At 46.0% G+C, this 21,551-nt stretch overlaps 1 protein-coding gene across 1 annotated transcript; it reads right to left on the minus strand.

Annotated features, from left to right (window-relative positions):
• Nucleotides 1–1,503: 1,503 nt before the first annotated feature.
• On the minus strand, nucleotides 1,504–20,803 carry LOC144123285 (phospholipid-transporting ATPase ABCA3-like). Its single transcript, XM_077656139.1, has 8 exons — nucleotides 20,654–20,803; nucleotides 19,567–19,850; nucleotides 12,218–12,460; nucleotides 10,901–11,207; nucleotides 9,592–9,840; nucleotides 8,611–8,799; nucleotides 3,728–3,912; nucleotides 1,504–1,713 (listed from the first exon to the last, which is right to left on the minus strand). The coding sequence occupies exons 1-8, from the start codon at nucleotides 20,712–20,714 to the stop codon at nucleotides 1,555–1,557; spliced, it is 1,677 nt and encodes a 558-aa protein (XP_077512265.1). The 5' UTR covers nucleotides 20,715–20,803; the 3' UTR covers nucleotides 1,504–1,554.
• Between the last annotated feature and the right edge of the window lie 748 nt (nucleotides 20,804–21,551).

Below are 21,551 nucleotides of genomic sequence, written 5' to 3' on the forward strand. Positions count from 1 at the left end.
CCGCCGCTCCGATACAAACGGGATGCCAATACCTGTCAGTGTTTGTAGAACGCTGCTACACTGTCGACCACGTTTCGGCGAGGCGGGAAAGCAGCCAGTAAGATAAGGCGGTTTATAAAGGCTTTTGGCTGAGTTGCGACTGTACTAAACCTGTTCCGCTCGTTGCTCGCACTGGAATTCATTTTGCAAGTGATGGTTTATAGTTTATTAGGGTTTAACGTCCCAGAGCGACTGAGGCTATGAGGGACGCCGTAGTGAAGTTCTCCGGAAACTTTGACCACCGGTCGTTCTTTAATGTGCACTAGCATTCCACAGTACACAGGACTCTAGAATTTCGCCAGTGGTCGACAGGTATCGATTCGACGTGTACGGTGGCTGCGAGGAGGGCGCTGAAGGTGGCTAGCGTGGAAAAGACAAATGAGCGCAAGAAGAGGGTAGAAGGAAACGCAATTCTCTTTTCGTCGGCGTGGCATTATCATGTCTAGAGCGCGTAGCAGCGTGCTCGAGAGGGCGAATCATTGTCGTACTTTATGGTCCCCAACTAACGCCTCCCCTTTTTCGACGTTTCGCTAAGCAAAAACAATGTTTTCAGCCGCAGTCATAGGGTACATCGGGAGTGGAGACGTGGGGCCCGTCAACAACAGGGTATCGCTGCCTGGTATTTGTGTATGGTTAGAGGTCCTCGGGAGCTTTTATTTCGCGGCTCCTAGTCTTTGCTCAAAATTTGCGGCACGAGTGCTGCTCACGTAAGGTTCCTCGAACACTGCGCCATTCACAGTGCCACCATCTTGCCTTTTTTTTTACTCTGTTTTACCTTTCTCGCACATCTGCGGCTGGACCAGAGCACCGGTGTGACACATTGCATGACTAGCAGTGTTTATTTTGCTCTGAAAAATGGCGAAAATTTCTTACGATTATGTTGTAACTCTCACCACCACACTGCAATGCCAAACGGGCACTGTAGGTAATGTGATAAGTAAATAAATAAATAAATAAATAAATAAATAAATAAATAAATAAATAAATAACAATCTCTGTGCAGCTACAAGACTTGGCCACGTCGTAGCAGATTGCAAGAGGGACAGAACATAATTGTACACAGAGCGGAATAGACTTTTACAACTTATTACAGTGCAGCCTCAAAAAAATGTAAGGAAAACTATGGCATTTTCTAACATCCGCATTCAAATGTTGATCTTTATTGGGGGCGCTCGAAGGCAATAACAAGCAGGAAGGTTCGAGTAGGAAGCCGGCACAACAAGGGAATGTCTCTGCATGATCAGTATATAGGGAGGTTACGTGCACGGCTAGCACTTAGTACGTCACCGCAGGTGCAAATATCTTCTAAGACCCCCTCCCCGCCTTATTCTAACACCATTGGATATGGATTACCCAGGCATGCAGCAATTGATGTGTGGCTATGGCGCCACCGTCGAGATTAAAACGGTGGCTACGCACTCATGTACCATTCACTACACCGACTAGCTAAAGAATTAGCGCTTGCATTTATTTAGTGTACATATTTAGCGAGGGGTGAGACATCTGTGGCCACGTCTAGGCCCGCGGTCTTTGGAGAAGCGCGCTTGCCTTGCTTGCGTGGTAAAGGTCTATTGCGACCAGCTGATTCTTCGGCTCGGACTCGAAGTTCTGCGCTTCTGCCTGCGTTCTTTCGGGCGTCTTCAGAAGCGTGACGGTGGGGACCCAGTAGCTTATCTGCGGCAAGAAAGGTTGAACAATAAAACTTTGTAATCGTCAGGAGTTCAACGCTTCTTCTGTGGGAAGGAAGATAACGGAGCAACAGGTATTCCGCATGGCAGAATATGCGTTCTAAGAAAAAAAAAATTATGAAGTGCACTTAAGGCTGTTTAAGTGATTTGAATGCGATGGCATTGTTTTTTATATTAATTCCCCTTTATTTATTCCTATATGTTTTATAATTTTTTCTGTTTCTTACTAATGACACTCCTGCTAATTCGCCTACAGTCTTAAGGCGGCGCTTATACAACGTCACCTTTCTTCGCCAAACAGAAACGCAGTTTTGTATCCTATAGGATGAAGGTTGTGCGTTTAATTACCCGCACGTTGGGAATAAATTTATTTTTCTTTGATAGCAGAGTGGCGTCATGTGGAATTTTTGGGACGACTGTTGTTGGTCAGCGCCGACGCCGGGTTTCGTTGCCGATCTGCCATGTAATGATCTCACATTAAAAATCGTGCCATTTTTAATGCTATTTTTTAATGCTTTTCAAGGGCATTTCAGTTTTCAAAAGCAGGTCGGCTCTTTTCTCCACTTTGCCAGGAGGCATAATAAGCACTCCGGGAAGCCCGAGCACATGCAAGCACGCAATGCTCTCCATGAGCACTTTGTTCCGTGGCAATAACCGACTTTTTGGCAGTCCCGGGGGCCCTGCCCCACCCTGTCGACCGTGAGAAGTTACGGCGTCTGCGCCATGCCCTTGCCACACACCTGAACTGACGCTTTGTATGCCTGCTTGCGTGTGTGTGTGTCTGTGTGTGCGCGCGTATGTGTCTGTGTGCGAGTGCGTGTGCGCATGCGTGCGTGCGTTCGTGCGCGCACGTGTGCATCCGTGCAAGCAACTCGCTGACCGGTGCACTACGTATGGGTTTTCACCTTTCGGTTCAGCCTCGCACGCTGTTTCGCGTACTTTTTTTCTTTTTCTTTGTCTGTACTAATAAAAGATTATTATCAATATTATTATTTTTTCTGGTGCTTGTTCAATTGTTACTACAATTAAGGAACGTTCCAATAAAGCCCTTCTAATAGTATTTGCAAACCCGATACCATGCCATTAAGCATTTTTTTCGACCTTAGCCCATCAGCCCATTAGTTAAGATTCAAACCAATGGAATGAAGTTATCTGACAGGCACCTTCCTGTTAGACAGCGAGCTGCGACTTGCGAAATCTTGCTGCTAGAGCTGCTTATGAGCTACAGCCCTTGTTAAACCTGGCTTGTTTCTCAGGTACGCGTCTTTATAATTGCCATGCGAGCCTAAAACACATTCAAATATCGCTTGCGTAGTATATTACAAGCCATGCGTCGTACCAGCCACTTGGTAGGCACTGCGAGCTGTTAGTGGATGCAGCTGTTTTGCTCTCATGTGCAACGAGCCGTATTAAGCAGTCTTGAAGTGGAGTAAATGCAGACATTCTGGAATGAATGTGTTTTTCGTTATATAATGGCCCCTAACGTCTGTTCTCCTTTAATGCTCTCTCATCGCACCTTGGGACTGGTTTAAAGTTGCCTTTAAAGGCGCAAGAATATTTATCTTGTTACATAATCACAAAGTGAACAAGCAAGGAGAAAGCCCTAGGGTGCTTGCCAACGTTTCGACAGCAGGACTAGTCTTCGTCTGGGCTGTAGCTGCTACATGTGAAATCTTGTAGCTATAGCTTCTAATGAGCGACAGACTTTTTTTTTACCCTGGTGTGTTCCTTCTGTACGCGTCATTATAACTGCCATGCGAGCCTACATCAGAGTGACACATCGCTTGCGTAGATATAAGCACTCATACGAAGACATGTCCCCTTGTCGAAACGTTGGCAAGCACCCTGAAGCTTTTCCCTTCCTTGTTCACTTTGTGATTATCAAGAACTATCTGCCCACCCTTTGTCTACTACATCATATTACATGTTACTTCATTTCGAAAATTGGTAAAAACTGCCTAAAGGATTCCTGTGTGGTAAAGATCGGTCAGGGAGAACACCTTGAAGGGGTAGAGGAAAGGCTTCGCAATCCCCGGGCCGATGGGCATCACGTTGTCCAGGTACCACACAGAGATGACGATGAGGCAGTCACAGATCACGCCCACGAACAATATTTCGGCCAGGGTGATGTTGTCCGGCGTGGCGGCACGATCGGCGAAGTTCACCCAGTTGGCACCGAAATCAACTGGGCCACGTGAATAGCAGTAAAGCAGCTTACTTGAGTACATGAGCACTGCCCCACTTGTAAGTTTATATACGCTGGAAATTCGCGCTTCCTACTGTAATTTCAACATTACCAACCAACTGAATTCCAGATGTGTTCTAATAAAGCGCGGTGCTGGGCTAGTTGGCGCACTCCATTAAGGAAAATAACACCAGAGAAAAGAATACACACGCAGAAAACTGGGAAGACGACAGGAGAGAGGATGTACAACAGAACGCGGTTCAAATATGCACAGGGCACTAAGTCACATGCCCAACGCACAATCATCATCCGACTCACTCATCTGTTTTGGAACAAATGGCGCTGGGGTGGCTGAGTGGTTATGGCGCTCGGCTGCCGGCCCGAAAGACGCGGGTTCGATCCCGGCCGCGGCGGTCAAATTTCAATGGAGGCATATTTCTAGAGGCAAGTGTACTGTGCGATGTCAGTGCATGTTAAAGAACTCCAGGTGGTCGAAATTTCCGGAGCCCTTCACTACGGAGCCCTTCTCTCATAGCCTGAGTTGCTTTGGGACGTTAAACCGCTATAAACCAAACTATACCATTTTTGGAACAAATATAATAAAAAAATTACAAAGACACATTCACCTTTTGTCTTCGTGAGTATCTCACAGCTTCCGTTCCCTAATCTCAGCGATGAAAATCTTGGCAATAACAGGCAATCAATGAAAAGCATAGTCAATAAAAATAAAAGATTAAAAAGTAACTTTCAGCGCCCGACGAACCAAACAACATCCAGCAGAACTGAATTTCATTATTCGAAGGAAACGTGACTGTTTCCTATGAAGGCCTTGTGACTACAAAGATTATTCCACGAAGGCAACTTTATTTCTTCGAAGGGCAGCAGAGAAGTCACAACAATATGTGCCGCCTTCGTTTGCAGTCACGGAGGCCTCAAGTACTTCACGAGCCATCACATCGCGACTCCTGCCCAGAATCCTTGTGCCATCAAGCAGATTTGCTATTTTTGCATAATAATAATAATAATAATTGGTCTTTGGGGAAAGGAAATGGCGCAGTATCTGTCTGATATATCGTTGGACACCTGAACCACGCCGTAAGGGAAAGAATAAAGGAAGGAGTGAAAGAAAAAAGGAAAAAAGAGGTACCGTAGTGGAGGGCTCTGGAATAATTTCGACCACCTGGGGATCTTTAACGTGCACTGACATCGCACAGCGCACGGGCACCTTAGCGTTTTGCCTCTTTAAAAACGCAGCCGCCGTGGTCGGGTTCGAACCCGGGAACTCCGGATCAGTAGCCGAGCTATTTTTGCAGTGAAGGGGCAAATTCGACCGAGTTCTCTTTTTTAATGATTTATTATAGTCCCATGCTATATCGTTGACACAACCGACTGCTTCGGCTATATAGATCCTTCCACACGTTAACACAGCACCAACCACCCAGTCAACAAATGGTTCGCCGTGCCTCCTTTCGCACTGGGGCTTCTTTTGCCTGATACGTGCGCACCATGCACTCAGATTTCTTGGCGCTCAGGGAACGACAGGTACGTCATACCTGACCGCAACCTTCATGAGGCTGCGCGCTACTCGGTTCGTATAGGCGATCACATGTGGGCACTTTTGTACTGGTTTGGCTCAGGTGCTTAGGTTGCGCATCGGATTCCACTGTAAAGGAGTAATATCAAAGCTGCTTTATTTACCCAATTGACTTCAGCAAATACAAACAATATAATTCAGGCACTCTTTTCCGCACCGTAAAGGTCGGAGGTGTACTTAAAGAAGAAAATATTGTACACAACCATGCATGGCTTTTCAGTGACAGAAGGTGGCCTCTACAGCCGTCAGTCGCTGATGGTAAATAAAAGGTAGCTAGCTTGTTCGCACAACACGGCGTTTTACATTTATCTTGAGGATAAAAGGGAACGGAGAGGAAATTTTGTAGCATGCACTCACTCGCTGCACAATGCGCGCTTCGTGCCGGGCTGAACCAAGACGCCGTGACGACTTGACGTCTGCAACATCGCTGAATGTAAATTGGTGCTGTGATCGAACGGTTGTGCAGACGGTAATTTATGTTTTTTAATTCATTTTATGCGGCACTGCAAATAAATATAAGGGATGAGCTAAAAATCCTCTTACTGTGTTTTTGTTGATATATGTGTTGGGAGACTTCGCAGACGAAGTTTTAATAGGTTCGCCATGGTACGAACCACACGCATGCCCATTGACGCCTTAAAACTAACTTGCAAGCTAACTCGCGAGCTCAGTGATGCAGAGCCACATCCCCACTGCTATCGACAACCGTAAGGGGCACCAAAAAATCTCCTCTGGCATGTCAAACGCTTCGGTGTAGCAGCGCATCGCTGGCGACTGACCATCCGTGCACGTGAGTGGTTTCACGCTGGCAGACATTACACACGATCATGATGCAGGACGCTTCAACATGCTAATAGAGAACACTAGAATAAAAAATGCACGTTTGCGCGCAGTAAACGCAAGTATTTTGCGGGTCATCTGCTTTATGTTCCATCATTCAGCATACGCAGGTGAGATAACTCGGCGATAGTGGCGCCATCCAGTTTGAATGAAGAGAAAAATTTTTGCAACAAACCGGTGCTCGTTAGGCCTAGGAGCTACCGAATCGGCCAACGAAATAAAAGACAGGCTGTATTTATCGTCCATCCAATTTGTTATAGGCAAGACAAGACGAGGCGACAGTCCCGTACCCAGTTTTTAGCCAGTTCACGGGCCGAAAAAAACAGTAACATCGACGAGTTCACTTCGAAGCGATAGGCTCCACTTCCGAGCGCGCCGCCATGTTCGCTGTCGAGCATCTGCTACGTACGCTATGTGTTTGACGACACCGTCCGGTTTCTTCGACCCTTTTCGCTGCAGCCGAAACACCACATCCGCTTCCGGCGTTCCGACCAATCACGTGTGCCCGTTGCGGCAGATTATGACTTTATTATGACACAAACTCGGAATACGGACCCAGGCTAAACACATGCTTTCGCACGTACTCTTCGTTTATCTACATTAAAACCCTACCATATTTTATAAGTATCATATTTGTTCCTCGACGGATGGTTGAGTAGTATGGCGATTGTGCGATGGTCATGTGACTGAGTACACTGTATATATTTGAGCCGTAATCTGTAATATAAACAGGTGATAGTCACACCACTGTCCTGTCGTCTTCCTAGTTTCCTCTGTGCGTCTTTTTTTGACTGCTGTTAGTGTCCTTAACACAGATGTGTTCTAACTGCCAGTCGTCTTTACAGCAATTAAGAGCGCCTTTGTAGGATCGCCACAGCACTCTCACGCCTACACCTAAAAAGGCCCTTATTAATTATGCCGCATGGATGCGCACGAAAAAGAACACGAATGGATACTATCCATTTAATAAATTTCAGTTTATAAGCAAAAAAATTGTGCCATTGACACAGTTTTCAGGGGATTTTGATTTCCGATTTACGTCTCCTAATTACGCACTTTTGGGTGGTCAATCGAATCTCTGCATATTACGGAAGCATGCAGCTCTTGAATCCTTAATGGAAAGGTACCTTAGCAATAACTTACAAGAGAAAACGAACACAGGAAGCCATACATTATATGAAACTGATAACCAGTCTGTTAGAGCGACGTTAGTTTTAGGGAGGAGGAAAGCAATTCCGTGCAGCTCCTCTTACCTTCCATCCAAATACAAATACTTTTGAAGCACACAGGCGTAGCCTTTTGCAAGTGTGTTCTTGGGAGCATTATGCCTCATGAGCAAAAAACATGACTTTTTACTCAGTTCCACTCTTCTGACTGGACCATATTTATCACAATGAATTTCTAAATCATCGAAGCGGTGGCTCAGTGGTTATGGCGCTCGGATGCTGACCGGAAAGACACGGGTTCGATCCAGACCGCGGCGGTCGAATTTCGATGGAGGAGAAATTCTAGTGGCCCGTGTACTGTGCGATGTCAGTGCACGTAAAGAACCTAAGGTGGTCGAAATTTCTGGAGTCCTTCACTACGGCGTCCCTCATAGCCTGAGTTGCTTTGGGACGCTAAACCCCGTAGACCATAAACCATAAACTGCTAAATCCAAACAACAATGATTTTCTACAAACTTCGGGTTTTCTAGAGCAGTAACGGACAAGAACAATTTAGCTGCTTAGCTGCAAGCCAGGGAAATTTTTACCGGCTGCTGTGACTGCAGCCATCTAAGTCTGACAATGCGTAAAACCCGTGTACTGTGCGATGTCAGTGCACGTAAAGAACCTAAGGTGGTCGAAATTTCTGGAGTCCTTCACTACGGCGTCCCTCATAGCCTGAGTTGCTTTGGGACGCTAAACCCCGTAGACCATAAACCATAAACTGCTAAATCCAAACAACAATGATTTTCTACAAACTTCGGGTTTTCTAGAGCAGTAACGGACAAGAACAATTTAGCTGCTTAGCTGCAAGCCAGGGAAATTTTTCCCGGCTGCTGTGACTGCAGCCATCTAAGTGTGACAACGCGTAAAAACCTATTTACCTTAGAACGCGCAGCATTGCGACTAGTCTGAGGTTTCAGTTGGAAAAGGCCAGAGCTGCTTGTTTTATTCGTCCTCTTGCTTTCTTGCGTTTGAAAACCACAGGAAGCAAGGAATGAGGCCCAATGCCTCGAGCCTTGGAATGCTTTGGTTGCATGATTCTGACTAAAAACTCACCGAACTTCTCGAAGCGCTCCAAAACGCGAAAACTCCAGTGCAGGCTCATGCCGGGGAAGACGCACGTGGCGAGCTTCTGGCTGCGCTTGATAAAATGGTAGCCTTGGCCTCCCGCGTCCTCCAGAGCCAGGAAGGGCACCACGCAGCTGAACGTCCAGTACAGCATGGCACCGGCCACCGCAGTGTGCGCTGCACAACATCACAGAGTGCTACGTCTTCTTTTACAGTGGCGTCATGACATCTCGCAACGGCAAAAGTGAGGAGAACTGCAAAACTTACAGGGTACCTTTGTTTTGTTGTCTTCTAGACCTGCCTAAACAAGTGGTCATGCGGATTCTTGGCAGAACGTAAAACTGGGCTCCCTCCCCAGTCGTTTCTTTTTGCTTCAATGTCTCTTCTTTAGTTTCATCACAAAAGTTCACGAAAGCTAATAAACGTTTGCCCCTTTCTTAGCATCCTACGTTAGGGATGCGCTACTTGCATGATAAACTGCAATGTAACAGTTATTTGCTATTGTTTTCTAGCTGCAAGGTTGCCGGTGGTAGCCCCGGCCAAACGTTCGTTGCCGCTCTAGCGATACACTAGAGGAGGAAAGTTTGAAAACGGATCTATGAAAGCTGCCATTCTTGTGTTTTTTCTGAATGTTTCGAGCTAATTTTGAATTGTGACTTTGCGTCTTCTATTACAGCCGTAATTTTAAACATTAAGATTTTTTGTTCTTATGTCTGAAACATCAACCTTTGACAACCGTAACAAAGGTTGCAGCAAAAGGCGCACCGAGGCGAAATGTACCTCTGTTATAGACAACGATTTTTCTATAATGGGCACTTCCGTATCTGGTGGCAGTGAGCAGGCGAAAACGTACGAGCGTCAGAGCTACCGCACAAACACTGTGCATTAGATTTGGAGGCTGGCGAGACCCTTCGATTCGATACCCGGACTACTGTGGCTGACTGCTGCGTAAAAGAAAGATGAACTCACGACTAGCGAAGAACATGGACAGCAGCGTGGCTTGCATGAGACACGAGCTGCAGAAGCACATCAGAATGCAGAAGAGTACCAGAGGGTCGCTAAACTGGATGAATGCCCGGCCTTCTTCATTCCTCTTGACGCACAGGAAAAGCATCATGAGGGTCACGATGATGAGGTGCATGAAGAAACCGCTGATGTAGTGGCTCACCCAGTAGACCCAATCGTTGAGCCCAACGACCCTCAGCATCTCCTTCATGCCTGCGTAAAAATGTATACAAGGTAAGTAAAAATGTATACAAGGTAAGTTAAGAAATTTTTGACAGCGTCGCCGCCTCTTCACTATAAGAATTCACATGCACCATCACGAAAGGTCTCATCTTCAGACTGCGGGAAGTGTTCATAATGCTTTCTGGATACTTGTGTTAAGGCTTTTATCAAAAGAACAAGTTGTTACCCAAGCAATGATTTTTACCATGCCGGTCAACAAAGAACTGTGAAAGGGTTCGTGTGCATCCACAAATTTTTTTCTAGATATTTAAAGTGCATTATAGACGTTAAAAAACATCACTAATGAAAACGTACAGTAGTAAACAACGTGAAAGGAACTGTGCGTGCCACGCCACTAATGTCAACACAATGACAAGATCGCTGCATGCTACAGAAAGCATGTTCGCCCAAAGTGTTCTGTCAGCAGCAAAATTTTGCCGGATCTGCGATGCGTGGCGGAGCGAAGCAAAGCTGCATTGCTACGCCATCTGCCGTCACAGAGCACAGTGTTGAGGCTCAGTCATGGTACTGCCACAAAAGGCGTGCCGTGAGCTTCGATACCACGCTCTGTGACGGCAGATGGCGTGGCAATGCAGTTTAGCTTCGCTCCTCTACGCATCGCAGATTCCGCAAAATTATCCGTCCAGCAGTACCTTCAAGAGATTATAATTATAGAAGAACACGACGCGGAAAATATCTGTTTGCATTGCAGCACTCTAAAAACAGCACTAAATATTGGAAAAGATTTTCACAGCTCGAGTAATTTCACTGACACCTGTATGGGCAGTTTGCCACTGCTACTGTGTGCTGTACGGAATTGCAGTCAGACTTGTATTCCAACCAACGGATATACCTCCAGGAGCATAAATATGCGTGGATAACTCTTTTTGGAATCATCAGACTGAAGTCAACTGCGTTAGTTTTGTACGATTGTTTCCTCACATACCTAAGCGCCGAAATATGTGCTTAGATAAAGGCCACGCACAAATCAAGAATAGCGGCCGTGTGCTACCACCACAGTGCTAAGCGAAGACAAAATATTCGCGCTTACCAGTTGCCTTCTCATCGCTAAGCCTGGCGACGAACACGGCGAAGGGCACAAGCATGCCGATGCAGAACCGCGTCAGCACCAGTGCATAGTTCTTGGTGTCCTTGTGCTGGATGTAGGTGGGGTAAGGGAAACGCTGGAAGTGCACCTTGTGCAGCCGCCGCTGCGTCCGCTTGAAGAGGAGCGCCTGCTGCTCCAGGTGACGCTGGTGCAGTGCATTCATGATAGGCAGCAAGGTGTTCATCTCGGGGAAGCGCTCCTCGCTTGATGGTCCTTCCGGCTGCGAGAGGATCCGCTCAGGATAGTTGACCTGCGAAAATAAGGCGGCGGAAAATTGTTTTCAGGAACGCTGCCTGGTGCCTGGTTTTGAAAAAAACTGTTCCGCTCGCAGCATAGCTGCAAGCAGCCTGCCCAAAGAAGTAGTTCCAGACAGACTGCAAGATGAACAAATTTTCGATTGTGATGTAGCTTAGCCTGTCGCACCAGCTGACAAAACCAGACAGTCAAAGCTTAGCTAACAACGAAATGCGAGAGGAACTGGATTTCGGCGACAAGCGACAATCTTTTAATATTTTGGCTAGCATATGTAATTAACGACTGCGACTACGGCCATGTAATAGGGGGCCCAAAAATCATTTTTTAAAGTGAATTAGCATGGCAAGCACCGCTCACTTAAATATGCAAATGATCAAGCTTCCTCCCGCTTTAAAGTTTTTCTGCCTGATGCGCCTCCTTTCATAACATCTTGTCCTACCGTACTGCGCACTTCACGGTAACTGAGATTCTTCCGATATCTCGATGTGATGACAGTCACTATGTCGCTAAACCTACCAACCAAGTTCTCTGGAAAGGCCTTTTGACGCCATCTGTTGTGGTCGGCAGGGAAGTTCAGATAAGCTGTGCTGACACTGTTCCATTATAGTGACCGTTAAAAGAGCAAAGCCACTGCTACAGACTCCAATGCTAAATCCCGCTAACTTCTCTTTTAGGAGCGATAAAAGTTCGTCTTAAAGTTTAGAGTTTATAATGGTTACCAAAGCCCCTACCGGTGCTCTGTATTCGACTGTGGCATACAGATTTGCATAGGAGACATTAAAGCATGGTCTCCGAAAGTGCTGAGCCTTCATTGCATGCAGCACTACTACCCTTCCAAAAAAAGGCGTTTAGACATCATTGCAAAAACGAGTGAAATATGGAAGAAGCCTTTACTGCCTTTAATAGAAACATGGAGCTCATGCTTGTATGACAGCTTTATCAAACTACTTTCCATCCCTGTGCTACGTCTGTTTTTTTTTCATCAATGCGTTTACGCATACGCACGTGCACATCAAAAGGTAGAGGGCCGCCGAAAAAGCTGATGTGCAGGCTGACAGGTGGGTCTGTGGGAGGCATGTCTTTGAAGAACAGTCCCACCGTGCGCACTGGGGTGCTGTTCTCCTTGCGCATGGCAGCCACCAGCTCTTTCTCCGAAGGAAGACCCGTGACACTGAGCACGCGCAGATCCTGCAGGGCCGTTCGCGTCAGCCACGACGCGTACTTGTTGTCGACTGGAGCGAAGAGCACCTGCGGCCACGACGGGAATAGGGCAGCATGGCTCAGAGGCTTTGCCTCTAGCACAGCAAAAAAATTTTTTTTTGTGCTGAGTAGCCTTCAGTTATACCAAGAACGAAAATAGGGATATTTCCATGCTACAAGAATCCTTTGTAAAAACGTTCTCTAAAGAAACAATAATAAAGGTATTCTGGAGAATACCGCAAGTAGGCGTTCATTCTTAAAAAGTCTGCAGCCGCGCACCTCTCCTTCAAACACTGAAACGCACTGCTTAAGAGGGTTGTGTCAAAAAAGTTAAAAAGTACCAATGTACATTCCTCTCATACGACTACACAATTCCCCTGGTGCATATTCATTTACCTGCCCATCTCTGACCGGATAGCTTTATTTTGCACTGCAAATGACCGTGTGCGGCGGGCTGCAAGAAGACAGATGTAAATCATGCCTCTCAATGTAAGCGTAGGTAGGCAAATGGGAAGCCAGCGCCAATCAAACGTTTAACCGCATCGTGCTGGAATTTTCAAACATTGCATCACGCAAGGTAGCAATCAGAATGGTGGCAACAGTGGTAATTACGATTGTTGGGCGACCACCAAACCTAACAGTCATGACAACGGCATGTATAGTGCTGCGGCGTTATGAAGCGAGCGCAACGATCACCAGCCGCTCTTAACAAACGTGGCGCGTAGGCAGCCAGGAAGAGAAAATCGATATGTTTGATCGCGGTCCGGGAGCGAAATAACCATGATAGGTTAAACAACGGTTTAGGTGCGGTATTGCATGCGGAAACTAGAGGTGTAATGTCTACAGAAATTTTGAATGCTGAAAAAAAAACAGGGAAAAAATTTTCTTGTCTAGAAATAAATAAAACATTGGTAGTATAAGCTAACAGTACAAGAAAGTAATTGATTTTCAGATACGCCCGAAGTTCGAGTCTTGACAGACTATCAAGGATTCTTGAATTATTGCACACATATATGATGTATTGCTTGTTCGTTTGGCTTTCCAAAGACTGCCACTTGCTTGTGTGTGATATCAATGGTGGATCCTTTTGTCTGCACACACAGCCATGGTGAGTAAAACAAGGCGCATTTGGAGGCTCCTCTGTTCACTTTCTATGGGACGGCTGTTTCAGGTACGCCATCTGGTTACCGCCACTCCAAAAGTCAACCTAGTGATGTTGTGAGATCTCGAGAGCATGTTGTCGAAAGTTGACTGCATTTAGGCAAAGAAGAAAGCTGACAGAAAAGTCTACCTCTGTTTACCTCTGTTGAGCAAATTGCACCAGAGTGCCAGAAGGTGCTTAATGAGGCGCGGACAACTTTGTTGTTCATAATTGATACTTGCTTGAAGTCTTCAAATTTGGAAAGCTCGCATTCGAGCTGCCGTCATTTCAATCGTTCAGGGGGCGACTCTCAGCGGTTCGCAATATGACAAGGGGATAAGGGAAGCAGAAAAAATAGTAAAAGATTACAAATAACTCTAAACTGGCGTCTGTACACTTTGCAACGCAGGAAACTAATCTAATCGAATTACACTTTCTCTGCCATGACCACGCTTGATATTTGCCGCTCTTTTTTTTTACAAATGAGAAATACAATTGCTTTAATGCTGCCATGATCAAAACGGAATAAACGCTGCTTTCTTTGTTTAGTAAGCTCGTTTTTAGGCATAGATATGTGGTAGCGAGCAAGCAACACCTTATTAAACAATCCAGTATTAAAATTTTCATCACAGATAACCATATTCTATTTTTGTATAGAATCGCGGAACATTTGCTTAGTCGTTTCTTACCAACCTAAAGTTAAGCATGGTGCAATGATTCAACCATGTATTATTTTAGAACTGACACATAATGCTAAATCAAGAGCAATTTTTCGTCTTTTTTTACACATCTCCGCAAGAGAGTTTGAATGTTCACTGGAACAGTTGTTCACTGTCTCATTTACGCGCACTCTAGACCACATTAATTGCTTTTCTTCTTTCACATCCTTAAAAAAAACATTTTTTCAAAATTTTCGGTTTCTTCCCTAGCGCCATCGTCAACACCGGAAGCGCGATATAAATTCAGCTACTACGGTTCATGCCAAGTGCTGCACCTTCGCTCGTTGGTTCTATAAGAACCAGGGCTGGCCAAACTCTCTTTTTTAGCATTAGGAAAGTTTTTCACCACCACCACAGGTGGTGACGCGTGTGTTTAATTGCACAACGAAAAAAAATTTTCGAACACCAGAAGGGCGATATCAGATTCGGAAGTGACTCGTCGTGCTCCTCATTTTTGCCGCACCGGACCGAACGTGCAGTCGCACGACATCCGTAGTTTCAGCAGAGCACATGGCCAGTCGCCTGGACATTTTCCCAGATCCCTATGGCGGCACTATTCCCACACCGTTACGGCTGTTCGGGAAAGAGTCGCTAAAATAATTCCATTTTGGTTATCTCTCTCTGAAACCCCTGCTGTGTCGGTTGGTCGCATTCCCAAAGATAAACTGAGTAAAATGTTTGGGAGACTAAATTTCCCCTCTGTATTCCATTTTGCTGATGGATAGCTTACATTGACTGCGTATGATATCATAGCTTGATGGCTGCTTTCCGTTGCCCCTAAAACACCTACCAAAGTGGTTTAGTCACGAAGACATTCTGCTCACACATCACCCATAGTGCGCTTGCACAGAGATCTACAGGGAGGAGCTCTTGTGTTCCCTTATTTGATTAGCATATTTCAGAAGCCAAGTTAGACTGACTAAACGCATTGAATTCATAGTTATCCCATAGTGTATATTAGCAAATAGAGAGGACAACAAGGCGGAAATTTGGGCGAGTTGGTAAGTGTTTATTTTCGCTCTCAGCGCAACACGAACGGGACACACCTTCGTCTTGTGTCCCGTTCGTGTTGCGCTAAGAGCGAAGATAAAGAGAGGACAAAAACCTGAGGGCCCTTGATCTTAAGCCAGTTATTAAAAAAGAAAATGTGGCAGCATGTAGGTCATCTCCTATGGTGTCTGCAATGACTCTAAAATGTTTATCTCGTGATTTTTCCCCCACAATACCCGTTGGAACCGGTTCCATTGAACTCATATGGCATGCATGAGTCATCACATTGCAGAATGATCGAGTTTCATTGGAGTATCATTTGGGGTTATACTAATCCTACAACAAATCCACCTCATTCCATCATCTAGTCTAGCTTACTTCCTTTTCTGGGGTGGGCGTACCTCCAAAATTTTGGGGGCCCTTTGTAATTTTTGATGGTGGGCCAACTTCCTAATTTTAGGGGTCCTCAGAATTCAAATCTGACGGTGCACTATGATTCATCCACTGGTGGTCACGTGGTGTTCACGTCATGTCGAGACCTTCTGAATCGCATTCATTGATCACGAGGAGGTCTCACACCCCTACTGGCGCAGCGGTGCTGTCGTTAAGCGATGCAAAACTGCCGCGGCTGGTTGGCATTGCAAACAAAGCCACCGGTGCGGTCTGCAAGATCCAGGCTGTTGCTCTTTCCGAGCTTCCGTAAGTCTCATTTTTTCACAGGTAGTTCTTCAGGAGGCTCTCTATCGCTCGACCAATGAGCTTATACGCACTACTATGGTGGGCAGGTGTCAATCGCATTGAATTTATTTCAATTAATTTATTGTCACGTGCCACGGGAGCAGGTAGCTCAAAACCCGGTGGGCAGGTTTCCACCTGCCCACTGTATAAAGTGGCCCACGGATGGACACAGACTTTTCTAGTGAACCGGAGCTCTATTTGCTATCAGATTAATGTGTTTTTTTTTTCACTGTCTCCGTTAAGGCTTGAACGTGGCCACACACTTCCTTCATTTGCAAAGGCGCTGCGAACGGGAAAGCAAGCTTGGCGTGAGGCCGCTACATTTGTTTTCTAGGAATGTTTCCCACTGCTGATAAATAGCGAGACAATCTTGAGATGTTAATAAGCCCCATATTGTAAAAAGGTTGAGTAGCAAAGAGCTGGTTTGATCGCAGAGGCGGAGGTGGCACAGACTCTCGCAGACTGAAACTGAGGTCTCGTACGAATATTCGTATTACAGCTTGTCTCATTTATTATGTGCAGACTTTTCCACAAGTGGCGTGGCGACGGAGTTTTTCTCTTAACCGTGTAGTGGAGCACTTATGTCACGCCTTAAGCTATAAATCTAATCAAAATAATGAGAACATTTGTCCTCACTTTTCCATGCAATTCAGTTTTTGAAGGGCCACAGAAACGGGTGTTTGAGCTTGACTTTAAAATGTTTGCACTATGTAGAGTACAGGCCACCGAGCGTTCGTACCGCGTACGAGACCTCAAAAGCGAGCGGGAAATTTACAACAAATTTTTAAAAATTCCCGCTTTCGCACCTCGCGGCACGCGCTGTGCCGGGCTTTTGCGCGAAAACCTGACAGAAGACGTCACGTCTTGCAAATGACGTCACCGGTGGGGGTTATCATAGCTCACGCACTACCGCACGCTGCGCAGCCGGCGGAGTGAGTGGGGCAGGCTCAGGAGCGCCGCCGTTTTGGCGTGAGAGAGGAGAGGGAAAGGCGCGAAGACGCAGAAGTTCAAGTTTTGTCTGCATATAACTCAGCTTCTGCAAAACGCATTAAAATAATTCTTGCTGGGGGATAATCATGAACCGTCGTCTTTTAACATCCCAGACATATCGCACTTTTATTGAGACCCCCTTTCTAGGTCCCTTTAAGGGTACCAAAATGACTTCACTTCCGGTGGAAAAGCACACTCCGTTACCTGTTCAGTTTTGGGAAGCACGATATCTTAGGCTTGAAGAACGGTAACAAAATTAGACCCCATTATTTAAGATCATGTGACTCATGATTCATGCAAAGGATAAAAGCGGCTGCTGAGGATCAGGTAACTGCCGATATAAAGAAGGACAGTGGGGACATTGTGCTAGAAAGCGCTTCATGGCCACGAACATACCGGAATCATGTAAGAATGCTAACGGCCTAATCAGTTTATGGTCCGTTGCTCACAATGTATTTGTTGATGTAATCGCTAAATTAAATAAATCCAGCTTAGTCTTGACTCAACCAAAAGGACCAGGTTGGCTTTTGGAAAGGGTACTCGGCAATAGACCCTATTCACATCCATCAATCTACATCATCAGTCAGGTACGTGGTAGAGAAGAGCGCGGAATATAACAATTCTCTGCACAGACTTCATAGATTACGAAAATACATTTGACTAAAAACGTAAGCAGTCATGCAGGCATTGCGTAACCAGAGCGCGGAAAAGGTGTGTGTAAGTATTCTTGAAAATCAATGTAGAGATTGCACAGCTAGCGCAGTCCTTCACGGAGAATTGATATAATACCGATAAGGAAAGGTGTCCGGCAAAAAAGCACATTTTCTCCGGTGCTATACACGGAATCTGAGCTGGGAAGAATTGGTAATAAAAGATAATGAAGAATGCCTTAGTAATCTACCATTTCCTAATGACATGGACTAGCAAACTAATTTATGCATGGTCGAGGATCTAGACAGGTAAAGCACAACGGTGGGTCAAATAATTACTATGCACAAAACTGAAGTAATGCTCAACAGTCTTGGAAGGAACCAGAAGCAATGAATGTGGTAAGGGAGTACATCTACTTAGGGCAGCTAGTGACCGCAGATCTAAACCACGAGAGTTCGCCAGTGGAATAAGATGGAGTGAATTTGGCAGAAAATTTCAGGTGATGAATAGCAGTTGGCCAATATTCCAAAAGAAGAATTCTGAACAGCTGTATGTTACCAGTGCTCACCTATGGGAGAAAAACTCGGAGCCTAACGTAAAGAATGTTCCACAAAATAAGGACGACGCAGGGAGCTATGGCAAAGAAAACGGTAAGTGCAACGTTAAGAGACAGGAACAGGGCAGAGTGGGCTAGAAAGCAAACGCGGGTTAATGGCATTCTATTTGAAATCAAAAAGAAGTGGGTGTGGGCAGGGCACTTAATGCGATGGCAAGGCAACCGATAGTTGTTAAGGTTAACCGAGAGGATTCCAACAGAAGCCGAGTGTAGCAGGGAGTGGCAGAAAGACACGTCGGGCGGCTGAGATTAGGGCGTTTGTGGAGATAGGGTTGCCGCAGCTGGCACAAGACAGGTTTAATTGGAGGGAAACGGCAGAAAATTTTGTCCCGCACTGCACAGTGCAGTGTTGTGGAATGATAATGACTCATGTCTGCGTCTAGCTAGGTAGCCATTACGTGTCACGATGGTGGTCTAGAAAGTCACGGGCGTTTAACAGATTCATTCAAAAGTCAATACCTTGGCGACATTTTGAGAAAAGTGAATGAGGTGAAGGGGGCATACCGACGTTGAGCGCTTATTTGATATTCCTCTTATTAGGGGCTAACATCATGACAGCTGGGCCAGCAATATGCAGAGAAACAACCTCACGGTCGCGAAAGTTATATGGTAGAACAAAAAAGGAAGAGACAAAGCAAATAAAGGAGAGAATATTTCTAGAAGACTCCTCAAGTTGTGCTCGGTCATGGCTGCGTAACGTAACAAAGACAAAACATAATACGTCAGGTATCCAGCCGTGTTTCAGAGGTTTTGTGATTTTGGTTTAGTTTGGTTTTATGGAATGTAACGTCCCAAAGCGACTTAGGCTATAAGAGAGGAACACCGTAGTGGAAGGCTCTGGAAATACCTAACACCTCAAAACAAGACAATATTTACTCTCACACACTGCATTTACTTTCTATTAACTGGAGTCTGCTCCACACAAACTTGCGTCTCATTTTGGCACTGCTGTTTTTCTCGTATCTTAACGTAGCATTGAGACCGTTATATAGTGCTGAATCACACAGTAAACAATAGCGCTGTAATTCTCTGCTCCTCGTGTAATCGTGCACAAGCGTTTGCGCATCTTCATGGAAGATATCACCGATGGACGTCACCGACGTGCTCCAATTAAGGGCGATTTTCTTGTGGGAGCATTCTCCTAATGCTAATAAAAGCCAGCGCGCATTTTCCGCAGTGACCCTTATTCGACATTTATGCAGGCGGGCAGGAAAGACGTTTGAAAGCGGTTCAGTGCCCCTTCAGAGCGTAAGACCCGTTCTGAAGCTGTCTTGACGCTGAGAGGAAACAACAGAGTTGGAGGACTCACCCGCCTGATCTGCACCATGTCCGGCTGCGTGTTCCAGTAGGCGTCGGGATGGACAGGCGCAAAATAGGTGTTGCCTTTTCGTATGAACGGCTCGCGCACCACGGCGTCCTCCTGGATCCCCAGCAGCAGCACCACCATGAGCACGATCTCGAGCAGCGTCGTGGTGTAGTGGCGGCAGAGGCGCTTCAAGTAGATGTTCTTCCATAGCACCAGCATCAGCTGCCGCAGCGGCGAAGCACCCTTGCAGGGGCTAGGCTCGACTGCGATCTCCTTTGGTATGGGTCCTGCATTGAGAAACTAACTCGCAATATGCCCACGCTCCGCGATTTTCAAGTAAACCAGCGATATCAGGGTACTCAGACGACGAAAATAACAAACCAGTACTGAAAACTGAGCAACCATTAAGAATAGGCTTTTTAATTCATGGTACCTTAAACAGCTAACATATATATTCTTTGATTAATTTTACAAAAGATATGCAACGTTCACGAGCGCCGATGTTACAAGCACAAAGTGACGCCTGGGGCCGAGTAAATCAGTGAAGACTGAGTAGCTCCTCTGGCTGTATCATATGGTTCCCAATAATATAAAAAGCTGAATCCAATGCATAACCACACTTTCCTTAGTGCCAGCTCACCTGCTATCTTAAACCCATTATAGGCTGGAGCATGAAAATTTGGCGGCATAAGTTCCAAATGCAGGAGGGGGGGGGGGGGGGTGCAATAGCAAAGCAGCGCTTAACACGCAATGAATTCTGATAAGCAAGAGAGGCATATAGCGCTTAACACGCAATGAATTCTAATAAGCAAGAAAGGCACATAGGGCTATAAGCGCTCCGCGAAGGGCTTTGGATTAACATTAGCCAGTTGTGGTTCTCCTTCCTGGGCCGCAATCTGAGTACACAAGCTGTTAAGAATTTGACCTTTGCCCGAAATACAGCCGCCGCGCATGGGATGGCTCCGTCGCATTGACGCGCAAAAGCCGGGCTGACACACCGCGGCGGGTGCATGGCGGAGTGATTAGAGCCCCGACGCTCCTTGAGTGGAGATAACCACAAAAGACGGCACAGTTTAAGATAAATGCGTACCTGGAGGCTCTGCTTGTACTGTAAGACGCGAAACTGAACCTCGACGGCTAGGCGCTGCCATCCTGTGGACCTGAGCCAGGTAATCCGTGACCAGAACGCAGAACAGCTCGTGTAGAGCGAGGTGGAACCTTCTTCGTCTTTTTTCCTCGTGCTGGCACGTGGCCTCGTGAATACGCTTCATTAAGCGTTAAAGAAAAAGATAACACCGCATTGGTAGCGCGCTGAATTTGTAGATTCCTCTGCTAGGATGCGAATTCACACCTTTTTCATTTCAGTTTTTTTTACCGTCATTTTTAATCCAAATTCGGGTCTTGGTCCCAAAATTATCAAATTACTCCACTCATTGCCCATGTGTGCGTTTGTATCAGCAATGCACCCTGGCCAATCCCCCGCCGTGGGTATGTGCCTAAGCCTGAGGACATCATCGCCACACGATCTCAATGCCGCAAGACAATCACGATTTCGTTCTTTTACGTGCCACAAAATATCTTGAGAGAAATTATCTGTGTTAGAGAACACAATTTACCCCATGGTTTTTTTGCTGGAGCAGAATTTCGAAGAAAGGAAAAAAGAGCGTTCATGCGAGTTCATCATTATGGGTCGCCGCCTCAAAAATATTGCTCCAAGAATTGCTCGCTTTGGCCTGGGACCAACTCTAAACCTGTACTTTTGTAAATTGGCTACAGCTCCACGTGGATGCGCAGTCTACTGTCGACATATGCCCGTAAAACCCTGCTGAGGAGGTCTAACCAGCACTACACCAACGCCGGGAAGTTAAAGGTAAACATTTTTTTAGCTCCCTCTCATTCTGCTTTTCAGTACTACACCATGCAAGGAAACAAAGCGAAGGGGACAGAGATGAAGTGATAGTGTACTTACCTGTCTTCATCAAGTCCGG

Source organism: Amblyomma americanum, chromosome 3, assembly GCF_052857255.1.
Source record: "Amblyomma americanum isolate KBUSLIRL-KWMA chromosome 3, ASM5285725v1, whole genome shotgun sequence".
NCBI lineage: Eukaryota > Metazoa > Arthropoda > Arachnida > Ixodida > Ixodidae > Amblyomma > Amblyomma americanum.